Consider the following 20,659-nt stretch of genomic DNA (forward strand, 5'->3'; position numbering starts at 1 on the left):
AAAGATTTGTCTCAATCAGCACTCTGATGTCATAGATTAGACTTGCCAAATGGTTACATAGTCTATATTTGGAATGTTATTAAAGCAAATTCCAAAGACATTTTTCATCTGACTATGCAGACTTACATAAATACAGATCACGTACAAACGCTGGCAAATGAACAAGACCTTGTAGACCTTCATATTGGTTTGGAGGCCTTTGAAAATGCCTTCTGTGATATTCTAGAAACAAATTTGTACTAACAGTGTTTCTCTCCAAGCAATTTTGAGAGTACTCTACAATATCCTGTAATATAAAAATGTAGTTCAAAATGAGATAGGAATTACAATTGAGTATCTTCTTGGAAATGTAATGAAGTAGAAAGTCAGCTGCCTCAGACCAAAGCAAGAATAGACAAACAGCAGTAGCATATCTACTCACAGATTGTAAGGCAGAGAGCACTATTATTACCATTTATCCTCAGCTTCTGCACACACACTTCAGGTAATTTCATATATCAAATCTCTGAAGTCCATAATAATTATGAAGCTGTTATGCATGTGATAAACTTGAACAATAAGCATACAATAAACTCACATTATCTGATTTATAGTATAGCATAGTCTTTTCTTTCTCTGTAATGACAAAATGTGGGTTTGCTGAATAAGCAGGGATTTGGTTGCATAAATGGAGGTTAAAGTTGTGTTAGGTTGTGCGAATATAGATTTCCTTCATAGGTGACTTCTGCAACACTTCACTTCTGCAACATGTGCAGAAGTGTCAAATATAGATCGTATAATGAAAAGTATTCTCTGTAATGTAAAGCATTCCATCAACAGCAGATATTCAGAGCAGTGAGTCCTTTTCACTAAAGACAATGTATAAATGCATTATGGCAACCATGGCACCATGTGCGGTGAGAAAGGTCAACAATCCATGAAAAGTTTGGACCTCAGAAAAATTCTTTTGTAGTGCTGGAATTGTATCTGTTGCTCCTGTAGTGAATTAGGTCTCTTCTGTTCTTCTCTATATAAAACACCCATTCTAAACATAAATTCTGTTAAGAATTAATGGCAGAAGAAATAGCTGAAAAATGAGCACAGCTGCTGGAATCATAATTCTATCTTCATGCTACTGAGTAGTAAAACCAGGAAACAATACTCTGAAACCAATACCCCACAGGTGGACACCAAGACTTTAGAGGATGCAGTGGGAAATTCTGCACAAATGTCCCTGCAGCAGGTACGTTCTTAGTGTAGGGTAAGCCACTGAGCAATCTAGCTTTCCCACAAAGCCAGGAAACATCCCACATGCACAACTCCTTTGGAAACCAGGCAGTACTGCCAAGTGTCACTGTAGAGCTATACTCCACAACCCCACCTGTTTAACACTAAGTGGTCACATTTAAGTGTTTCCTATGATCCTAATGCTTGTAATAGTGAAATTAGAGTCTTAAATTGAGCTGTCATAGTAAGCCTCCTGACCTTTTAATAGCCACAGAAGTCTCTAACAAGGAAGCAAACCAGAAACAGCAAGCTTTTAGACAAGTAAAATGTTGATCCAGCTAACTTTTATTCTCAGCAAATTTATCAATACTGGTTAACAATACTTCCAACTAGTACAGGGCCTTCTGACATGACAAAATGAGTGTAACAACCCATTCTGTCAATACAACACAAATGTCATTTCAAGTGCTCAAAACCCACTAAGCTACCCTAAAAAAGATTGATTTATCTGCTCCAGTGTTTCTTTGGGGCAAACTTTTCTCACAACTGAAACCAATTAGTGGGCCTGGCACTTGTAGTGCAAAATGTAGGTCAGCATCAAGTAATAAAAAAGTATTGACTTTTCTCTGTCTGTAAGCAGCATGAAAGGGGTGCCATGGCCTTGTCGTATATGAAAAGAGCTCCATTAATTTCACTTATTTCAACCAGGGCTGTCAAATACTAATGCTTCTATTGCACTTTTCACACAAAGTACATTGACACCAATCCTGGCCCCAGTGTAACAAGTTTACAATATTTCAGTCAGTGAAAGGGGTACTATAATTTTTAATTCCCTGTTGTACATTTAGTCTCTTTAAGCAGCACTGCTCATAAGACTTACTAAGAGATATGAGCTGGGACATTAATAGTGGCTTCACACTTCTTCCCATGGGCAACAGAACCTATTTCTTGGGCACAGCTTCAACAGCTAATTAGCCATAAAGTTCAGGACACAGTTGTTTGGCATAACTCTGTTTTTGTGGCTGGTGGGCACAGACTGCCAATTTTACTTTCTGCTGTGGAGAAAAAAACCAAAACCTAGGAAGAGGTCTTCCATGACTTAAGGCTATAAAATTGAAAAGCTAATGTGTAAACCAATTGGGTCAACCAGCCCATAAGAGATAATAACAAAAGCCTGGATCATGCCTCAGGGACTGGATCTCATTGTGTCAGCACAGAGGTATTGACTTCCAGGGAAAAGCATGTCTAATCAGAGTTCCCTGCCCCACAGCTGACAAGGGACCACTGCTGTGATGAAGGGGGTAGAATTGCACCTTTCTCTATTCAGCTGACCAGCAGAATGCAGAGGAGGAGAAGGAACCAACATGTACCTCCTCCTTCAACTGTCTACTACTGCTACCCATTTGAAAACCTCTACATTTTGTTCTTTCTGGTAGGAGCAATAAAGTTTTCATGGAAGCACAGGATATTTTAGTAGCTTCTCCATATTGTGGATAGACACAGCAGAGGTCAAAACATTATGATTCTGTTTCCCTCTATTCTCTGCAATTTGCCTTCTAAACTGACTTTTCTTTTTTTCAAGTGAATTTTATGGTTCTTGTTGACAAGCTTGAGGACTCTGAGTGTGATGTCTAACTCATTCCCCAATTACCTCCTGCAAATGCAAACATCACCACCAACAATAAAACTCTTTGATTTAAAAAGACTGGGTGACTATGGTAGAAGGCAATTTTCTACTTGCTTTAATGACTTTGTAAGTCTTACCCTTTGAATCAACTTGCTATTAGATCTTAAAATAAAATTATATTGTACAGCCATCATAAAAGACAACTTTATAACCTTCTGTGTTACGCATACATCAGGCAAGTTTCTTTCTATTTGTTAGTTTTAGTCTTTTATTGACATTATGATAATGTGTTGCAGAAAAGAATCAGGAAATTATGTTCACAGTAGGAAATTTAACAACACTATTTTAATATCCTATCTTCCAAACAGAAAGAGAAAACATTAATTGTTACTTAATTTATGTAACAAACATTTCATTATTTTTACACTTAATTTTTCATGGATATTTATAACTATCACTGACTCTTACATGTTTTATCTTTTATGAATTAAAAATGAGGAAGCCAAACTCAAACAGAGCTTGCTAGAAGTTATGAAAGATTTCTTATGATGGCTTATGAGTTTGAAAAAGCACTGACTTGATAATCACATAGTTTTAGATATTTTCTGTGTGATGTGACAAGTATGAGCAGCACAGCGATGTGTGCTCCCCTGGGACAGCCTAACATGGAAATTATAACTCCATTCCTCCCTTTCTGTAGTATTTGGAGAAGTGTTCTGCTACTAATCTGTGCTCACTGAAGTTTCCTTTCATAGTTCAGCAGCTAAATTGTGCTACTTTGTGTTTTGGAGATAGTTGGAGACAACTGACAAAAATCAAGCTCTAAAACCTCTTGTCATCACCTGTGCAAGATAGGAGAGGATGTGTTCTAGGCTTGAAAAGAGCCTATTTTAGCTCCTGCATGGTTAGTAGCAGTTTGGACAAAGGAACAAAAGTGTATCCCATTTCATAGCTGCACAAATGAAACTATGACACGACAGAAAATAATGTTGCCCTTCAGAATGCAGTAGTTTGAGCCATTGCACAAGGAAAGCACAACTATTCCTAAACTAGTAAGATATTCTGTGATCGCTGTGTTCATTAAGGATTACAAATGTGTCAACCCTTACTGTCCTTTCTCACAAGCAAAGGCAAATTATCTCTGGGCTTTGATGGAAGTTTTGTGCAAGGAAGGACAAAGGGAAAAAAAAGGGCAAGGATTTGGTCCAGTAAATTACTTTTTCCTGTAAGTGTCACCTCTGTAAAATTAACCTGGGATCTGAAACTAGGCTGTCCTTTTTGTCATGTGTAATATAACCAGCAATGAAGATTTGTGGTCCAAATTTGCATTTGTTACATTTACTTAGTACCCTGCAGTCACTGTTGTTGCCCAAGGGGAAGGAAGGGTGGAATTCCCAGCTGCAACCTCTAATTCATTTATTCCATTTATTAATGATCTGCAAGCCAGGCACTGTCTGGTCCTTCCTCTCAAACATGGACTAGCTTTGAAATGCTTTAGGAAGAAATACATTCTCCCTTATAAATAACTGTTCAGTTAATTAATTTCTTGATGTGTGTAAAGCTAATCTACTGAAGAAGAATAAGTCACCCTGATGTAGACACTTTTCAGGTACTTTTAGACCTGTTCAGAGTTGGTATCAATATTACAAGTATAGTTTGCCACACAAAGTTACAGTGCATGCTGTACCATACTTTAGGCAATGTTATGAAACATCACCCAAATTCTATTCTGAATGTCTGTATATGAACCAAAATTGCCAAAGATAATACTCTATTTTTTCAACTATGTAGCCTTTTTTTTACAAGTAAATTAAATTAAAAAACCAATGTGAATTTCTCCGCAAGCTATTTCATACTTGGATACCCTTGAACTTTACTGAATCTGGGCTAAAAAACAAATGTGCAGTTGAAATAGTTCAGTAAGTATTCAGAATCCCAAGAGATGTTTATTTGCTATTGTCATGCAAATGCCTACCTCTTAGAGTGTATTTTAACAAAATATTTTTGAAGAGGGGAGTAGGAGTTCATCTTAATCTATTTAAGATGTATAAATAACATTGCCAAGAATGAAAACGCTCTAATGAGAAATATACAACCCTTTAAAGAAGTTATTAAATCTGAGGTGGAACTATGCCTAACACTGCATTCCTGTGTACAGAAAAACACAGACTTAAAAAGCATCTGATGAAAAAAATAAAGGACATATTTTTACCACAGTGCTCATATTTTTAAACCAACTTCTTGTCCCACCCATCACACACACTCTGCTAGCAACAGGACTTGCATGAGAAACTACTGCACCTAGGGATAAACATCCTGACTTATGCCATTTGTAAGCTGCCCCTTCATTGTCTAATCTGTTCAACTACCACATTCTCTTTCCAGCTGAAAATAAGCCAGTGCCAAGTGCTCACTGCCAAGACAAGCTCAGAACCACTTTTAACCTGCAAGACTAAAGCCAGAAAATGTTTAACCTGCCAAGATCAAGTTGCAACTCTCTCTAAGTTGCCAAAATCTTGCCACCAGGAGTTAAGGAGGAAAAAATCGGAGTTTAAATCCTCAAGTGAAAATATTTTTTATCTTATTTGGCTTCTGATATGCAGCAAAACCAGTACTCCAGTTAGATTTCATCTGGTTTCACATGGTTCTGGATGACACTTTCTAACCTGGTTGCTTTTTGTGATGAAATGACTAGATACATAGATCAAAGGAGAACTGTGGATGCTGCTGTCTGGCTGAGCTTTAACAAGGCTTTCAACACAATCTCCCAGAGAATCCTTTCAACCAAGTTGGTAAATTATAGTCTAGATGTGCAGACTAATAGATGTAATAGCTGCCTGGAGTCTCACGTTCAAAAGGTAGCAATGAATGGCTTCTCCTCTAACTGGAACCTGGGTACTAACATATTTCCTCACAGGCTGTCTTGGGGCCTATCTTAATATCTTCCTACGAGACCTGGAGGTGGAGATGGAAGGCACTCTGCTCAGGTTCCTGGAGAACACCAAAGAAATGGGTACCATGGAGACACTCAGGGGCTATCACTCAGAGTGATGCAGACAGGCTGGAGGAATGGCAAAGATTCGCCCCAGAAGCAAAGCAGGCTGGAGGCTGATGGGCTGGGCAGCAGCTCTGCAGAGGAGGACCTGGTGGTCCTTGTGGGCAACTGGCTAAACATGAGTCAGCAATGTGCCCTGGCACTGATGAAAGCTAAAGAGAAAACCAGCTTTCCTCTGCCAGAAATATATGCTACCTTCAGAAGAGACAAAAATGATCAAACAGGAGTATTTTCTCATTTTGCAGGCAGCTTACTTTGCAGATGGGGCTAACACTAGAGAAACTACTCATCTCCCATCCAGTATTTACAAGTGTTCCCAATAATCAATAAAAAAGGAACAAAAGCTTTTAGACTAATACCTGTTGCTATTTTTTCTGTCTTTACTCATACATGATAACATATCTTCTTTATATGTCATGTTTTCAATGGCACTTTTTCTTCTGTGTAAATCTGCCAGTTCTTCGATACAGTTCAGGAATAGCTTCAGCTACAGTGATTACTCACTCAGGTGCCACAGATTTGTTTTGGCATTGGCACAAAGTTAGCTCTGACAAACGTGCTGATTAGAAGCTTTGGGGGAAAGAACAGCTGGTATTTATAGCCAAACATTGTTTCAGATTCAACACTGTTCAGAAAAATTATATGGATTACATGTACTAGCACAAATTTTAAAAATAGATTGCTGACTAATTCAAAAACTAAAACCATGCTGCATTGGTTCTGATATGAATACATGTTATGTATATACTAAATGCAACAACTTGTGCTGCAATATTCTATGGTAGTCCATAAGCAAAAGTTTATTTCATTTTTCAGTTGGACAACTTCTGAACTAAATTCAACACTCATAACACTCTGTTGGCCACATTGAGGAAAGAATTTAGCCTGAGACTTTAACATCTACGCCTTTAATGTCTATACAGAACTTTCAATGTATAGCTGAGTATGATTATATCTTATAAATGAAGAGGAACTGGGAATTTTTACAATGTTTTATATGCTAATTTATTCATTGACAGTGTAGTAGCAATACAAGTTATACTGTAAAGTTTCCCATACTTCTCTGAGGACTTCAGATTTGAACTGAAGTGTGGAAATTCTTTAAATAGCAACACATTTTGGTCTTCCTTTTGCCAAAGGCTTGGGCATCTGCAAAAACTACAAATCATGTCAAACTCTTGGAGTGATATATGGAAGACCACAATCCACTAGGAAATAAACTAAGACGAAGTCATTCATTTCATTTAGGTCTTTCAGTGGGATTTAAACCATCCAGCCCACAAACCATGTCTCATGAGATTGCAGTGTACATCCAGCCCACAGTAATAATGATTACTATACATATATGTGTATATGCTTTATTGCTACCTTTAGCTGGATTAAAAGCAATATATCAAATTTTATATTTCTGCTTCTTTTATTAGCTTTCTAGCACTTGATCAGCTGATAGAGGCAATAATGAAATGTTTTTTTATAAACTGGAGTTTGTAAGTCCTGTCCTGAGAATGTAATATTTCAAAAAATAGCCTAAGCTTTGGGGAAAAAACCAATTACAGAAACAGCATTAAAAATGCCAAGCACTGGGCAGAAGCAATTCTGGATCAGTTTAAAAAAGTGATTGATGAAACTCTAATCTGAGCTGAAGGAACAGTTTCACGACAAGCTGTGACCATTCCACACACTTCATTAGCTGCCATAATTAGCCTGGTGTTTCAATTTGTTAGAACTGGTGGGGACAATTTTACTCAGAATGCAAACATCAAAAAACAGGGTGCCTCAGACTTCAGAAGAGGCTGATGAGAAGCTTTTCTAGTCTCTGTTAACTAAAAGATTAATTACAGCTGATGGGAGGCTGTACTCTGATTGTCACTCTGTCTATGTGCATTACTTTTAGCATTAGAAGAAAGACATGGCTGACACTACACTGCTCAATCAAGCAGCTTTGCATTAGTGTACAAAGTCTGTTAATGTGCAATGTTTTATTGTTTCTCTTTTTCCTTTTCCCCCCCCTGCGTTTGAGACTCTCATACCTAACAAGTTATTCTTTAAAAGAGCAGGGTGTTTGGTTGGCAATGATAAGCACTTACCACATATGCTGCCATTCCTTCACATGACTACAGGTGAGAAATCCTGACATGTCTCAAAGCTACAAGCCAGAAATGTTATTAGTTCCTATTATTGCAGTCAAAATGTAAATTCCTTCTCAAATAGTCTCGTTATGAGAAACAAAACCAATAGAGTTGTGAAACTGGTACTGTGTGCTTCAGTCTTTATATCTATCCCCTCTACCTGAGGTGTGGTTACCACTATACATTAACTCATCAAAGCTTGTGAAGTTATTTATATGGAAGTGAAGTCTGAATTTGAAGTGCAAAGGTTAGTCCTGAATAATTCCATACCTTTTATTCTAGAACACTAACACATGGCAATACAGCTACTCATAAGAACACTCCTTATGTGGATATGCCTTTCAGTTTCTCTAAAGTATTATGCTGAGATCAACAAAAACTGTAAGAGAAGAAATAATATAGTATATCATGGTGGAACATCCTTTTATCCTGAGTTTGTAAAGGGCATGTTGAGACCAGCTCTTCATTGCATTAAATGAATAAACAGCGTACTGTATTCCAAAGTGAATATCATAACGTGATTTAAAATGGGTCAAATGAGTTCAGAATTGATTCATAATATAAATTTTAAAGAAAGAAGCAGTAGAAACTTATGTCAAACCATTAAGACAACAAGCAGTCTGTACTACTTTCCATGTCTCATTCACTCCAACATAACTGCACAAAGCCTTTACTGAGGTTTTTCCTATTCAAGGAATGTAGGTTTCTCTGAAATTCATTTTTCTGCAATGAAGCTCTGAGAATAATGTACATTTGCTCTCTGGAGAGAGCATCAAAACAAACAAAAAACCCCCCAAACTTACAGCCTTTCTTTCAACTTGGGCTCATACCTGGCATAATATCTTAAAATTCTTCCAGAACACCTATAGGTATTATTAGCATTTAAATTATAAAACTATACAATCATAATGAGTCAGTGTAACAAAATCTCTATCTCAGACATCATTTCAAGATGCAAGTCTGTAGTTCTAAGTGTATCTGTTGCAAGAAAGTCATCAAAATATGTGTCTCTGATCTTAGACCTCAATTTTACAAACTCACCAGCAATGCACATTTAAAGACGAGATTAAAAAAGTCTATTTTTCTGAGAAAATAGGTAACACCATTTTTCCTAGAACATTCTGTCTGAATGGCATGTATTTACATATTGCTGATATTCATTACGGGCCAGATCCTTACCTGATGCCAATTAGCCTAACTCCATGGATAGATCTCAAGTATGCTAGGGCTCAGGACCAGCTCTCAAACCTGCAGGTTTCAACAGTTGTATGGCCCATGTAATTCTCAGAGGATTGTGAAAAGCTTTCGGTTACTTTAATTTCAACTCTATTTAACAAGCACAAACAAGGTCTTGGTGAGTATTATCAAATAGTAAGTAGCTTGCTTTTGCAGATAAGTTCCATAAAGAATTTCAAGTGACTTCGAAATATAGCCTTTTTAATTCAATATTGTGGCAAATTGAATTGAGTTGAAATACATTATGTTTGACATACATATAAAAAATTCTACTTAATTCCAAGAATACTGAATAGCCTATCCAAAACTGACAAGGCAAGGCCAGGGATTTCCTGGTTTAGTGTATGGATTTTGAATTCCAACAAAGAAAATCATATCAAAATAGTCAATGCCTAAAACTAACATAAACAAAATAAATTAGGTGTAACTCCAGTATCTACTGTTTCTAGATTAACTGATTTTTTTTTCCAATTTAAAACTGTGCCACAAGTTACTGTAATGTACTCTAAGCATGTACTGAAGAAATTGGGCAAGATACTCTATTTTGAAAGTGTTTCTGATTAAATAAGATGCTTTAAAATGTTTAAGCAATGTGTACAATGGGCATTATTTAGAAAGCTTAAACATATATACATCTCCCTCAGAGAAATACTTGTTAAAGTTAACTCTTACTAAAAAAGCAAGGTTTTCTTCTATACCACTAAGATGCAAGTTACATTATTAAATGAGGAAGATAGGCAAAGCAAGACATTTATCATCCAGCAGACAAATGACACGGGATTGCTAGTTAGACAGTATAATAAGTGCCATCTAATTTTCTCTTTCGAATCAATTTATTCTTCAAAGCCTTGGATCATCATCAAGGGACTGCATTTTCCCGCTGAGAAATTACAGACCTGAAAATCAGGTTTTATAAAATATTCAACTAGTTGCCCACAAACCCTTACAAATAACCACTAGAATGGATTTGATTTGAGTGGTGGTGACAGTATCTCTTCTTATGCAAATAATTGAATAGTTTTACTCTTCTCACACACTACTTTGTAGCATTCCTTCAAAATCAGACCCTGTAACTCATCAATAACCTCCACTAGAAAGTTTTTTCAGCCTTCCAGTTATCCACAGATTCTTTTCTCCATTTAGATAAACAGTAGCCAAGGATACATTTTGCATGTTTTAATTTGCTTCATGGTGTTTACCCTCTTTCTACAACTAAGAAAATAATTTGAAATCTCACGTTTAATAATCCTTAATAATCGTATATCAAGCATAGCATTTTTCCAAGGCAACTCAACAGTGGTGATCTTAAGGATTTCTCAAAGGAAACAATATACAGCTCAAGAACCTTTCCAGTGGGAGCACTGAAAGCGATCTTCATAGCAAAGTGTGTTGCTGTAATTAAGACACCGTCATAAAGAACCCACAAAGATCATTAAAAATTGTCAATAGTTGGAATTGTCATTTGCTTTCCTGGAAGACTGAATGGGTGCATCTTATAATAAGAGATATTTCATTCTAGTCCTGTGAATGAGAGGTAATGTTTGGTGTTCCCATTTTTTGGACATGGCACACTCCTGCTTTCCTTAATACCTTTCCTTCGCAACAGTACATTATGACATTTACTGAAAAATAGAGGAAGAGATCAGAAGTAGAAGTTGCAAAAGTGACTTAAAGATACTTTTTGTTACCCAGTTTCAGAGACCACCTGCTTATTAAGTTGTTCTGTGATATTAAATTGGGCAACATTGCTCTTTTTCTGTACTGTCTAACCAGGTAGCCAAACACCTGAGCTCCAAGGAGCTCATAGCTCTGAAGAGTAATGCTGCTGTGGGAATCACCCTGTGTGGAGGCAGGGAATCACTCTGGTTGATTTTCATGTGAAGATGCAGCAGCATTCTGATTCCAACTGGTTCTTCTGAGAGCAGAAAATATGTGTTGCAGGGTACAAAAGACAGAGTTTTTGTGAATAGTACAGGATGTATTGTTGTAGGAGCAGATCCTTGGATTTAAATGATTTGGTTTGATGCAGGACTCAGGATAGCAAAAAAAGTGAGAGAAAGCAGTGCTTTGTTGGAAGCAGATAGTTGATACCTCAAACTAAGGGTCCATTTGAAGCATCTGAGTAGATACATCAAGTCATGCCAGCAGTAATAACCATACAGGAGCCACGTCATTGGCCGGGGATCTCTGGACTGCATCCCACTTTGGCAACAACCCTTATTATCCCTGACATGGCTCATGAGGAAACCGGTGCTGGAACAAGCAAACCCTTACAGCTCATCTAATAATTCCCTTCTGGCTGCCACATTGTGTAAGCTCTGCCTTGCCTGCGAAAACACACTGACTTTGGATTGGGGAACTAGGAATCTGATATTCAAAATATGTGCTATCTCTTCTCATGCACATTAGTAACTTCTGTCACAAAGCACACTGGTAAATATGGCCTTTAAAGTTTTAAAAGGTAATAAAGCTGACAGTTCAGATGCATGTTCATTAGCCAGTATTACACTGTACTGAAAAATGCTCTTGGATAATCTTTTTTCCTAATTAAAATGAAAACAATCAAATTGTTTAACAAAAATGAAGTCACAGTCTGAGCAAGAAAAAAATTAAAGCCTCACACAGATTGTACCTATTCTAAAGTCAAATCACTAGAACGTTACAAAAATGGAGTTGGGGTGGAATTTAAATAAATTTCAGTATAGTCAGGGATGGGAAAGCACAAATAGTGTATCAAAAATTCTGCCTCATAATGACATCATCCACTAGCCATGACTGTTGTATGTGGTGGCCCTACAAGAGATAAAACTAATTTTCAAACAGAAAAAAATCACTTTCCCTCTCTACAAGAATTTTTTCCATCATCTGTTTTCTCTATTAACCCAGATTGAAAATCTGTCAGTTCTTGGACAAAGAGCCAAATTTATGCCTGGTGTAAAGCAATGAAACTATATATTTTTCATTATACTTATAATGTAACATTCTTTATATAAACTCTGGCTTGAAATATACACTCACATTTGTGTTTACCTGTAACGTGTGTCATGATTTAATTAAATACTTCTGCAACTTCGTGCAATCTCAGTTGAAGGCAATCACTGCTCAACAAAATCGACTGAAGCTGTTAATTGTGCCTTTATCTACACTGGCTGAATCTGAGCCTGTAATTCTCTGCCTCTGGTGACAAAGATGGAAGTGATATAATTTATAGATGGAACAACTATTGCCTGCTCTAATGGCTACACAGTACAGGATGAAAATGCCAGCAGTGTTGACCACAGCCCTATTTCTACTGCTCCACCAAAAGTAGAATTGTGTTGGTGGTGAATCAGAAGGGCTATTTTTCTTAGCCCAGGCAAGGCCATGATAATCATAATTATTTGATGTTGATATTTGATTAACACTGGCAGTACTCTATAAGTGATTTCCACTAGACAACATCTAATTATTTAATTATTTCCCATTATTAATGGAATGAAACAACTCAAAACAAACAGCTAGAATGACTGTTTTGCAGGAAGCTCATGAACATCAATTCATACATGTAGAAATCTTACTAAAATTATATCAAGCTGGCCCGTTGAACTTGAAAGGCATATTTTATCTCAATCAATGCATAAAAGTAAAATTATCTATAACTAAGGCATGTTTCTCTGCTGTACAGTTCAGCTGTAATGATCCCCACACACTGCACTTGCACATCAATTATGATAATCATAATCACGGTCGTTAAGCTGAATGTTCATTATTATCAGGATGCTGGTGACAGCAGATTCAATCATCGGGTGCAATGGGCAGGCAGTCACAGTCCCACCCAAGTTTCTGCAGACAGCGTTGTGCCACATTAAACCTACGATGTGTTCCACATCCCACTCCATTCCAAAAGCTGTAGACGGTAAAGGTCAACTTTATGTTCTGTGCAATATGCTTAGGTTCTCTAAATTGATTCTTTGCAGTCCTGGGTATTTTTATGCGTTGTAGATAATAAAATCCTGTTTAGGGCCAAAATGCCTGTGCAAATAATGAAACCGTGGTTCAGTTGTACAGTAATTCACCTATAATAAGGCATCAGAGGGAAGATTCTATCAGAATGGAACATCTTAAACTATCACTTCCTGAATTTTACAAATAAGAAAACATTAAATGCTGTCATTAAAGTCAGTTTTCTAAAATGCATATGCAAACTAATTCCAATACAGATTAAAGACTGTAAGCTATCATTTCTGCCTCAGCAAATAAGAACATATGTGAGTGTTTTGACAGCTGAAAGGCTATAGTTAGTGTATTTGATCCCTTGACTGTCCATCTACATTGGAACCTATCATTGTATATTAAATTCCTAGTGACTAGTAAATATTTATATTGAAACTTCTCACATAAATTCTATCAAAGGCATTCCAATGTATTCAGATATATAATGTAAAATGTGTAAGCATTTTTATGTTTTATACTGATTTACTGAGCAAACTGACTAGGTTCAGTTTCACTAAAGGTATAGTATTTCCATTCCTCGTTTATTTATAATGAAGAATTAGAACAGAACACTTTTTCCTTTAACTCAAACTTCTTTGAAATGTAAACAGAATGAGGTAAAAATTTTCAGATTATAACCAGATGAAAAACGAACTATTAACTTTTCCTCACATAGATATGGTAATTATTATGTTTAGAGGAAGTCTATGCTAATACCCTTTCATTTTCCAGAAGAAATGTAACAAGGTAATATTTTTCATTGTTGTTCATTTTGCTTCTAAAGTAATTATATAATTTACATACTAATCTTTTTGTGACTTGAATTAAATTGCATAGTAATAAACACATGAAAACCTCAGGAAAATACAACCAGGACATACTCGTGCACACACACACACAAGGAAACTTTTTTATATATAATATGAAAAAAAGCCAGCTAGTATCAGCTAACATCAAATAATACCTGAGCAGCTCAGAGGGGTCACTGATCCACTGACCACTGACCTGACTCCTTGAAAGAACTTACACAGTCTTACCAGCAACAGTACACTGAATTTGTTTAGCATAAGACTGTCAGAAACTCAGTTGAGATCATGGCAGTGTTATCAGCCATTCATGTTGTAATAGAAGTTGCATCCACAGAGATACAACCTCATGGGCGACTCAAAGGAGGGTTGTGTTCAGCAGACAAACTATTAAGCAAAAATCTGATTTTTTTTCTAATATTTTGTTACACACCCTTTAGTCTTGTGATTTATTAGAGCAGGATAATTTTGTTCATAGCACTGCTATATTCAAAGTTTTCATACAGCTTAGAAATGAGAAAGTGACAGAGTTCTATCAAATTTAACAGTTATGAAATTATGACCTCACACCTGCCTACAGGCCTTTTTCCATTAAATTGCAGTGAGGAGCTTAAGGTTTTGTGGTTCTTTTTGGTTTTTTTTCCTGATAATAATGACCCATTAAAGCAGTAGATATGTCATAAATGGCCCTTTTCTCCTCTTATCTCTCTGTTGGGGTAAGCAGCTCCTAATGGAAGCTTCATATTGATTTAGAATTGGGGTTGGAAGGCTCTGTGTCATGTTGGGTTAATGTATACAGCTATTCACCTCCAGAGATTTAGGCTGATAACTATCCAAGATCACAAGTAAAGTGAGTTTTTTCAGCTAAACCCATAGTTTATATATGTGTGATATGATATACAGTATAAATATCCTTAGATTTTTGATATCATCATCTGAGCCTGAGCAAGAACTGCTAAGAACTGGAAAACCAAGTCTTTACAGGACAAGATAAGTACCAGAAATAAGACATTTAGGTCCTTTCTGTATATCATACTTATGCTGTGGGACTTCAGCCAGTCATATCTTCCACTCATTGCTTTTGAAAGACAAATTCAGACCTTTTTGTTTGATTGTTAATGTTTTATTTGTAAGGAGATATAATTAATGCACGTTGAAATACCAAAATTTTACTCTGAGCTCATTTTTAAAGCTTGAAGTTTTGAGGAAAATATCTTTTAAAAATGCTCCTTCTCAAACTAAGGTGCCTTGGAACTTGCTGTATATTTACAAAGGTTAACCTGATTTCAGGGAAGTAATTTATCATATCTTACAAAATCCCAGAATTGTTTAGGTAGGAAGAGATCTCCTGAGATCACCCCTACAACCCCTGTGCTCAGCTAGAGCAGGTTGCCTAGACCATGGGTATATCCAAGGACAGAGATTCTACAACCTCTTTGGGCAACCTGTGCCAGTCCTCTGTCACCCTCACAGAAAAAGAAGGAAAACAAAAGTGTTTTCTTGTGTTCAGATGGAGTTTCATGAGCTTCCCTTGAGTTCATTGACTCTTGTCCTGTCACTGCACGCTACAGAATCTGAGAGAAGTTTGGCTGCCTATTCTTCCTTCACTTCTATCAGGTGTTTATGCACCTTAGTAATATCTCCCCTGTGCCTTCTTGTCTTCAGACAGAACTGCTCTAGCTGTCTCATCCTCTCCTCCTACAAAAAATGCTCCAGTCCCCTAACTATATTGATAGAGAGTGCAGCACAGAGCCAAAGACCATTATCTTTTCTGTACTCAGAAATTTTAATGTGATTAAGATACCTAATACAAATAGAAGTAATGAAAACACTACACAAACTCATGTAGTGAGAAAAATTACCTCAGGCAACACTACAAAACCAGAAATTTATGAGATGCTCCTGACAAAGCAGGCAATTTAATGACGTGATCTTAAAATAAAAAACAGCTATTCACTAGTTTTAAGATTTTTCCAAAAAATTTAAGCAGTAAAGTATTGTGTTGCTTTTATCAGTTTTTGCTATAATTTCTTGAAAGTTTATCTTAATGTGCAAGAGTAAATATACAACCTCTCTTAAATCAGAAAAGGCAATACAAACAGAACGAAACTTAGCAAAATGCATATAACTGAAGCTTTACTTAATCAGGGTCTTAAATCCTGATCTTGTAGGACCTAAGGTGTTGAATTTCCTCAAACTGGATTTACCAGAGAGTCAAGGAAATCTGACATCTCATCACAGCTCTAACTATGCGATTTTATAACATGCTAGAAAGAATCCCATTGGATTCCATGATCTCTGGATCATACTGAAATTCACTTAGTTCTAATAAAATAGCAATCTAAAAAAGTAAATAAATCCTTGATTTTTGCAGTGACTTACCTTGTCTGCTATCCACTTCTTAGGACACACTTCTCTGAAATGTTTAGTTCCATAAGCTTCTTGGCCATATTTGCCTGACCTATGAAGTAATGGCTCATACTTTTCATCATTTTTATGGTATGACGAAAACGGCAGAAATCTGAAATTCAAGAATATTTTAAAATCAGTTATGCTCTTCTCTAGATGCCACAGGATTGATGTAAATAATGGATAGCAATGCTGCAGGAGATGACATGGACACATGTTCCTGCTATTTTTCACTACCTTCTTAATGTTCCCCCTCAGTATTGTGAGAGGATTACTGCAATTTCTCCTGCAGCTTCTTTCAGATTAAACTTGGAGCAAAGAGATAGTAAGTTTCAACAGGATAAAATGCAGACTTTGTGCACAAGGATCTAACTTGGTTCACTTGCATTAGTAGATTATTACTTTGTCTGTATCTGCACTAACAACTGGTGGGATGTACAGGATGATCAGGGTTCTCTTTGCTGGGATGTGCATGTTGATACCTCAGGTCTTGGCAGGCAGTGCAGCCTGTGCCAGCTGTCAGGAGCAGGAACTGCCCATGCACAAGGATAGAGACCACCTATGGAGATAGGCATCCTTTGATGTCTGACAACCAAAGCTAAATAAACCATAATCTCATTTAAAAGAGCAGAAACTGGCGCGTATTGCTAAACCACAAAACAGAGAAATTGTTTCTTCAGAATTCACAGACTGTGTACCTTACTCTTAAGTTATAATTATGTCCTAATCAGCAACCTTTTTGAGCCAGATTCTTTCATTTTTGGTCATAATGATGATGGACTTGCTGCTTACATAGTGCCAGCAAGCAGTGAAGCTCCAGCTACCTGCTGGAAGGGGTTTTCAGATGGATGTCCCTAACTGTCATGGACAGCCACAGGTTTTCTGGGTGGGTTCCACAGCACACTGCATGGAGGAAGGTGAAAAACATCTTATATAGAAAAGATCTGCAAGACATCCTACAAACGTGCCTTAGTTCCATCTATTTCAGTTTCCAAGAGAGTCATGAGAGCAAGTAAGTACATTTTACTATAAAGTAAAACATTGGGAATTAATCTTATCGTTGCTGGTATTCTGAAAAAAATCAACATGCATTCTTTATTCTAGAAGTGCAGGAAAAAATATTACTCAGTAGAATTAGAAATACATGCTTCAGAAGTCTAAAACATCACTTTTAACTGCCACACAGTTAATTAGAACCCTCCCCTAGCTGAAAGCTTTTCAGAATCAGAGTCCCTATAAGAGTTAGGCAAACAAGATTTTGATTAAGATGAGGATTAAAATACCCTTCCTTGTCTCTCAGCTGATACAGATGCAGAAAATTATTTATTTTGACTAACTGATTTATCAGCAACTGTTTGAGTGTTTTCTTAAATTATTTTTCTTTCTTTCCACCTTCTTTCCAACAAGAAATTGTTTTAGAATCTTTCCAGCTGTATCAACTTCTCCTATCATGTGCCACAAACAAATGTCATGTAAAGTTAGTGAAAGAAAAACCCTGAGTTAGCAGAGTTTTAAATAATAAAAAGCTATAGTAGCATGTGTATCCCCATGGGAAAGGATACCCTCACACAAGACAGATTAGGGTACTTGTAATGCTAATTTGCACATGGGATGGACATCACACACACACAAAAATTAATGTGGCCCCAGTGTCCCAGAGAATACATCGAAGGTGCTGTGAGCCGGCTGCTCCACTTGCAGATTTTATCACTTCTGAATTGCATTTTAATAGTACATTTTTCTTTTCTTCAGACATGAAAGAAAATTGGCTTTCTCAGGGGATTGGATAGCTGAGAAGACAAGGCTTGAAGTTTAGGGATTTGCCCATATATGCACAGAATTTAGTTAAGCCACAGCATTCATAATTTAATATGAATACCATATTTGTAAAATTTACACATAGAATGATTAAAAAATCTTGAGTAAAGTAGAAGTAAATTATTATAAGTTTTCCCTTTAAAATTTTCTAGACAGAGGTTTTGATTATACTGTGGATCAGTTAATCTTTGTCTTTTTGGCAAAAAAATACTGAGAGTCATGTAGGTTCTACTATGATTCCAAAAAAAAAAAAGCCAACCCAAAATTAACACTTCAAGACACAACTAGCAGTATGTTCTACATGTAGTTAAGCACAAAAGTGATCTGCACTCTGCTGTATATCTCCTCTAAGATCATTAGCTGGAATATGTGCCATATAGCTTGGAATGTATGTGTATGGCTGAGTAAAAAAACTTGTATCAGCTATGAAGTTTTGAGGAAGAACACTGGACAATGACAAATACTTAAATTTAAATGAAAGAACAAAAATATAATAGGGTATAATGGTATCAAGTAGAAGCTTTTTCTTCTGTTTACAGTTCTGCTCTCAGAGTCAGGGGGCAGATCCTTACTGTGATGATGCTGTAACTACAAGAAAGGATGATATGCTTGTAAATTCAGTGGCTGTTTAAAGTAAGTGAGAATTTTCATTATGTGAATAAGTAATTAAAAAATTACAACAATTTTTCATGTTAAGTAGGGTAACCAAATTAATGGGAGCAATACAAAAGCCATTATACCCCCCAAACAACAATAATAGTAAGAAGTAATAGCACTGCAGAACACTTCAGTAATGGTATTATGTTCTATAGCTCTTTGTATACACCTGACAGCTTTTCCCAAAATTATTGACAGTATGTGCTCTGAACGTGACAGAAGACAGTGATGGAAGAAGAAAATTAAATTCAGACAATGATAGGATACCATTATCAACTGTACAAGTTTAGATTTCAATGGTTTAGAATTCAAAACATTCACTCATTTTTCCTACATCTAATTTTCAGCTTTTCCCTGTGATTTCAGTGTAAATTCAGAAATTCTTAAAGGCTTTCAATAAGCATGACAGAGACAGAGGTACCAATCAAAGAAGAATTAAATTCTGTATTGATGTTTTAGTGTGCTCTAAGAAAGTCAGTATAAGCTGAGACTTCCCAAAAGATGATGATTTAACAGAAGGTGAACTTTCCCTAAAGAAATATATTGAAAAATGAAAAATCATTTCATGTCAGCCTGAATGAGAGATGTGCCAAAGAATACATTCAAAATGGGGAAAGGGTTGGAACCAAAAATGGAAATCTACAAATGGCTGTATTACTCACTCATACATAACCTGAGAAGGACCAAGGGTGACTATGTCACTGATGATGAAGGCCAGCTGCACTGCTGCCAGGACCCCGCTATACTGAACCTGATTAGCATAAAAAGACCTAGAAGCCTTTGCTTAGTAGCCAGACCAGGACCTGACAGCTGCTAGTGGTGTGTATTTAAATTTCAAAGACACACTAGATATTTGTTGCTAGCAAAAACAAAAATTGTTTTATCTCTCCTCTCATCCTATCTTATACCTTCCCTCAACTATTAATTTCATCTTTCCAATCCTTTTTCCCCTCACATGTTTACACTCCCCCTCCATGACTTTTGTTCCTGCATTCCTCACCTACCATTTCTTCCCTCTATTCTGTCTCTTTTATTGCAATCTCTCTCACTATTTTGACAGGAGATGGAAGAGGCTTTTATATGCTGAAGGTTTTCCAATTGGATTGGCAGAGATGACAGAAGCAGCAGCAGGAGCTGGTTTCTAGTGTCTGTGGCAGTGTGAGAGGAGCACAGCAGCACAAGCAGGAAGTAGAATTTCCCAGGTCCATCACTGACTGCTGGGCAGCAGTGTCCCAATGTTATATGGTACCTACCAACAGGACACAGGACAGAGGCAGTGACCTTTTCTTGACATTTAAATGACAACAAAAAAACAGAGTGGTCCTTCAGTGTGTTCTCTGAACCTGCCCAAGAGGCAAAATCCCAGCAGTCTACCAGAGGGAGCAGGTAATCCTGATCGCAGAAATGCTTCAAAACATACCCAGGCTTCTGAGAAAGAACTGCCAGATCTACTGCTGGACTTCCATGCATGCAGCACTGCCAGGGCACAGTAAGAAATATAAAACCCCAAGTACTGCTTATGTGTTTTTTCAAATTTTCCTATTTGTATGTACCTTACATCTTTGTTATTTAGTAGAAAAGATGCCAGCAAAATATTAACTCTATGACATTGTTAAATTTTTATCTAAAGTATTTTTATGCAATAGCAATTCAATTGATTTAATTCAAATAAGACAATTTTATCTCACTTTGAAGAACTCCATGAACAATTAGCTCCAAACAAGCCATGCTTCTCTATCAGGAA

General features: G+C 36.7%; 1 protein-coding gene across 1 annotated transcript in view; it reads right to left on the bottom strand.

Annotated features, from left to right (window-relative positions):
- The window catches only part of SPATA17 (spermatogenesis associated 17), a gene marked incomplete at its 3' end in the record, with an annotated part of 85,674 nt that overhangs the window by 3,356 nt on the left and 61,659 nt on the right, over positions 1-20,659 (bottom strand). Inside the window, exon 9 of the mRNA XM_082276980.1 lies at positions 16,414-16,552. Within this exon, the coding sequence (XP_082133106.1) occupies positions 16,414-16,552 (139 nt within the window). The remainder of the gene's footprint in view (positions 1-16,413; positions 16,553-20,659) is intronic.

This window comes from Coloeus monedula (assembly GCF_965178545.1).
Source record: "Coloeus monedula genome assembly, chromosome: 2".
Lineage (NCBI taxonomy): Eukaryota > Metazoa > Chordata > Aves > Passeriformes > Corvidae > Coloeus > Coloeus monedula.